This window comes from Plasmodium reichenowi, chromosome 14 (genome assembly GCF_001601855.1).
Source record: "Plasmodium reichenowi strain SY57 chromosome 14, whole genome shotgun sequence".
In the NCBI taxonomy this organism is placed as follows: domain Eukaryota; phylum Apicomplexa; class Aconoidasida; order Haemosporida; family Plasmodiidae; genus Plasmodium; species Plasmodium reichenowi.
In genome coordinates, this window is record NC_033659.1 from 2176450 (window position 1) to 2182364 (window position 5915).

At 15.5% G+C, this 5915-nt stretch overlaps 1 protein-coding gene across 1 annotated transcript; it reads left to right on the plus strand.

The window, feature by feature from the left end:
- Positions 1–1883: 1883 nt before the first annotated feature.
- PRSY57_1453600 (serine/threonine protein kinase, putative) lies at positions 1884–4217 on the plus strand (the record flags this gene model as incomplete). The annotated part of the gene is made up of 1 exon (XM_020115350.1): positions 1884–4217. One exon carries the CDS (start codon positions 1884–1886, stop codon positions 4215–4217), a length of 2334 nt encoding a protein of 777 aa, XP_019970007.1.
- Positions 4218–5915: the final 1698 nt, after the last annotated feature.

Below are 5915 nucleotides of genomic sequence, written 5' to 3' on the forward strand. Positions count from 1 at the left end.
ACGAAAAAAAAAAAAAAAAAAAAAAAAAAAAAAAAAAAAAAAAAAATTATATATATATATATATATATATATTTATATATATCAATGCAGCAACATTATTTTATTTAATTAAAAGGTTATTTATTATTCTTCATATTTATTATAAAATATACATGTATAAAATATTAATATTTTATTTTACTATATTTTTTTTATAAATTTTTAAAATAATATTATATATTACGTATTATATATAATATATTTAATCCATATAAATAAATAAATATATATATATCATTATTTTTGGTTTTTATATAAATATAACCTTAAGGGGTATATATATATATATATATATATCACATCATAAGTAATGTAAAAGTATACAATGCATATAATATATTATATAATAATATATATGTTTATATATATATATATTTTATTTATATTATAATATGAATAATTATATATAGTATAAATAAATAAAAAAAAAATATAATTTTTTTACATATTTTATATTTTATTACATTGTAGAATTGATTTTAAAATTACAAAAAAAAAATATATATATGAAAAAATTAAAAAACTAATTATTTCTCATATATACTTTTTGATTCATTTAAAATAATATGTTTGGATAGTTTGTGTTTTTTCTTATTTCTATATATAATAAATAAGCCCTATATTTCTAATAATTTTCCATTTCGTATAATTCAATGTAAATATTGTATTTATTATTTTATTTCCTTTAAACGATAAAATATAAAAAAAAGCATACATATATAGATATAATAAAAAGTGTTCATAATTAATGCAAAAGAATAAAATAATATATTACAATATAAATATAATGATATTATAAAAAATAAAAATATATATATGTATATTATTTAATTACAACAATTAATGAACATGTCGTTAATTTATTTGCTTTTTTTTTTTTTTTTTTTTTTGATTTATTCTGTTTAAGAAATTTTATTATTTTATCATTTTATCATTTTATCATTTTATCATTTTAAGTTAAGAACATTCTTCCTTAAATATTACAATTTAAAAAAAAAAGAAAAAAGAAAATAAGTATTTAATACAATAATGAGACATATAAATATATTAATATTATATTATATTATATTATATATACAATTTAATTATTATTATAAAAAGTAATAGATAAAAAAAAAAAAAAAGTAATCTTCCTACTTTTCTTTATTCCTTAACTTTTAACTAAGTTTCAATAAAAGCATATTTTGTATGGTATAATCAAAATATAGATTAATGAATATACTATATATATATATATATATATATATATATATATATATATATATATATATTTATATATATATGTATTTATATATATAACAATGGTTCCTTATTTCATGTATTTATTATCACAAAATGTCTATTTTAATATTATGAAATAAAAATATGTTCAATTTTGTTGGTTTTATGCTTTTATATAAAAGACCTTAATAAATTAATCCTTTTTATGTTATGTATATAAAATGTTCAAAACAATTTCGTACATTAATAAAAAGAAAAAAAAAAAGAAAAGTAAAACATATGCAAAATTATACATATTATATGTATATATATAATAACGGTTGCCTGTATATATATATATATATATATATATATATATTATAAAAAAAAAAAAAAAAAAAAAAAAAAATATTATATTTATCATGTAAAAATATATAAATAAATATATATATATATATATATATATATATTTATATTTATATTGTCTCCATTAATTTTATTATTATTTTATTTTTTTGTGAAATAACAAAAATATTATCCATAAATAAATAAATAAATATATTTATATATATATTTATTTATATTTATATTTATTTTTATATTTATGGGTATACCTATATATTTATCATATATACATATATATAATGCCATCGTCCTCTGTTTATTGTGAAAACAAACAAATATGTGTTGTAAAAGCAAGCCTAAAAAAATGTTCATTAAAAAAAAGTGGATTTAATAAAAGTATACCCCTCCCAAACAATAGTTATAAAAAAAATAAAATAGTAAATAATATATATAATGGAAAAGACAAGAAAGAGGAAAATAAAATACATCAAGATAAATATGTAGAATATGAAAATGTGGGGTTTGAAAATATAAAAGAATATATAAAAAGTAACACCTACAAAGCAATTCATTTATGTAAAAATAATGAGGTGAATATGAAATTTTGTTTTTCATATTCAAATAATACAGGGGATGTTAATACAATAGGAAAAAAGGATAGTTATAAAAAAAATATTAACCTTATAATGTCATCAAATAATCAAATAAAATATGATAATATTAAAAACTATAATATGGAAAGGTATAAAAATAATATTATAAAAAGGAAAAGTGAATCTATAGGAAAAACAAAATTATTTATATATAATAAATTAAATGAAAAGAACACGTACAATTATAATCATAAAGATGATCATAATATTTATCATAAAATGAAAGAAATAAATAAATATAATATAAACGAAAAAGGCATGTCTAAAATTTTTAATACTCATAAAATTGGTAAGGAAATGTGTAAAAATGTATGTTCAAAGAAAAATTTATGTAATATTCAAAAGAATGTTTTTATAAAAAAAGACAACCCCACTAAATATAATAATATTTATAATAATATCTATAATAAGACGAAGGATAAAAAAAATAATAGGGAGTTAATAAAATCTAATACAACAACCATGTTCAACACACCTATAAGGAAGTGCAAAATAAGACATATTACTGTGAGCCGAAGTTTCATAAATAAAAAGAATATCAAAGAATTAAATAAAATAATGTTGAATAATAAACACAAAAGTAAACTAAATAATAAAGAAAATAATATAATCAATGTAAACGAAAATATTAATTTAAATGATTTATGTAGTAATATATATGAAGAACACAAACATAAGTATGATATCCATAAGGATAATAAAAATTCATGTATAGATTATACGAATGAAATGTGGATAAAAGAAAATGAATATTTAGAAAAAAGTAAACAAAATAAATATAAAATTATTGTTGTAAAAAATAAAAAGAAAGAAATTGGAAATTATATTGTCACCAAAAAAAAAATCGGGAAAGGGACGTTTGGTAAAGTTTGTTTAGGTATACATATATATACACATGAAATTGTTGCTATCAAAATATTGAATAAAAAAAGGTTAATTGAAATTATAAATTATGATAAAATAATAAAAGAAATAGAAATACATAAAAATATTAATCATAATCATATATGTAAATTTTATGATGTATATCAGAATAAAAATAATATATACATGATATTAGAATATGTAGAAAATGGTAACCTACTAACTTATATTTATAATAATTATAATATTAATGAAAATAATGCTAGGAGAATTTTATATCAATTAATAAATGCAATCGAATATTTACATAAGATAAAAATAGTACACCGAGATTTAAAACCAGAAAATATTTTATTAGATAATAATAATAATGTGAAATTAATAGATTTTGGTCTTTCAACAATTTATAGAAAAAATTGTTTATTAACTACATCATGTGGTTCTCCTTTTTATACTTCTCCTGAAATATTACTAGGACAAAAATATGAAGCTGAGTTAACAGATGTATGGTCCTTAGGTATAATTCTTTTTTTATTACTAAACCATCGTCTTCCTTTTAATAATAGTGATATGAATAAATTATTTACACAAATCATAAAAGGTATATTATATTTTCAACCTTATGTATCTATAAATGCAAAACACTTATTACAAAATATGTTAAATGTAAATTTTAAAAAACGTTTTACAATGAATAAAATTAAAAATCATATATGGTTTACTACACATCCTATGAAAATCATGTTATCAAATAATATTTCAACGACTTGTAATTTAATTGAATGTAATACATGTTGGTACAAATATATAATATATAAAAAAAATAATTCTTATTACAAGGATATGATTATAAATAAAATAAGTAAAATGTATAATATAAATAAACAATATATAAATAAACAGTTAATAAATAAACATAAGAATTATGTAAAAACAGCTTATGATCTTTTGATAAATAAAATTATCAGATATTTAGAAAAGCATGAAGACATATATTCACGACATCTAATTATTACAAGAAACGATCATAATAATATTGAAGAAAGTATTTTTCATTATAAGACAGATGAATTATCAACAAAAAAAAATAATAAGCATAGCAAGGATAACATATAGGACAATAAGTTTATTGAAAGATATATAAATAAAAGAACTTAATTTTTGAACATATAAAATATTTATAGTAAAAATAATAACAATATAGATAAATCAGTTAAACATTCTTATCCGTTCTCATTTAATAATACATAAAAACGATATATGTTCTCTCTAACATTTATTATATGTTTAAAAATAATTCTTGTGATAATATTATATCACCAAATATAACATTTAACCATAATAACAATTGTATCTCTCGTAATATATAGAATAATATAATATTTTATCATAAGAAATTAAAAAAATTATAAAGTGCCTTTTCATAATATATATAACCAAAAAAAAAAAATTTTAAAAAAAAAGTAACACTTTAAATAAAACAAATGATCAAACAAAATATCTTGTAAGAACAAAAAAAAAAAAAAAAAAAAGGCAAACAAAAAAATATATTGTCCTATCAAAACCTTGTTCTCATAAAATCATGAATCATAAGAAAAAGGTAAATTTATTCATTTAAAAGTAGGAACAATCTAAAAAAAAATGATAAAATAAAATACACTAATCTACAAGACAACGAAGGGGTTAATAAAATATGGTGATAAAAATGATGGTATGAAAAATATTGTTAAGTTAAATATAAAAAAAAAAAAATTAAATAATAAAAAAATTAAATGGACTACACATATGGTATCTTTATATTTCCAATACATATAATGAAGAGCTAAAAAAAAGAAATAAAAATAACAAGCTCGAATGGGCAAAAATAAGATATAAAAAAATACATGTATATACCGTAATATAAAATATAACATAAATTTTTTTATTTTTTTTATTTTTTCTATTTTATTTCACTTTTTTTTTTTTTTTTTGTTTAATACTAACAATATGATAACACATATATGTATCCATATTTTTATATGCTACAAAGAATTAATTAAACTTTTTATCATCATAATCAGCTTTTTATAATTATTTATCAAAATATACTATATAAAAAAAAAACAAAACACAAGATTAGATAAAATATAATATATTTTTAAATTGTAAAAATAATATGTGTGTATCTTATATTATTATTATAAATATCTTAAAATATAATGAAAAATAATATAATATAATATTATAGAATCGGCTGTTAAATAAAGAAAAAAAAAAATATAAAAGGACCATAGATAAATATATCTAAAACATTATAATTACACTAATTTGTTTCTCAAAAATAAATAAATATAAATATAAATATAAATATATATATATATATATATATATATATATATATATATTAATAAAAAGAATATTATATATTGAACAAGGAAGAATATATAAATAAACTTTTTACTATTATATTTATATTTTTGTTTTTATAATATATAATAACCATATTTTATAACATTAAACAGATTTTATAATGTTATTATAATTCACATAAATTAATATCAAATTTATTTTATATGTTTTTTTTTTTTTTCACATATATATATATATATATATATATATTTTCTTTTTATTCTACATTATTTGTTGTTTTTTTATTTTCACGCATAATCCAATTATACATATTATATGAACATTATGATCTTGTTCGTTAAATTATATTTTTTTTTTTTTTTTTTTTTTTTTTTTTTTTTTTTTTTTTTTTATAAAATTTTTTTTAATTTTTAAAATAATAAATATAAAAAAAATAAAATTTATAAAAAAAAAAAAAAAAAAAAA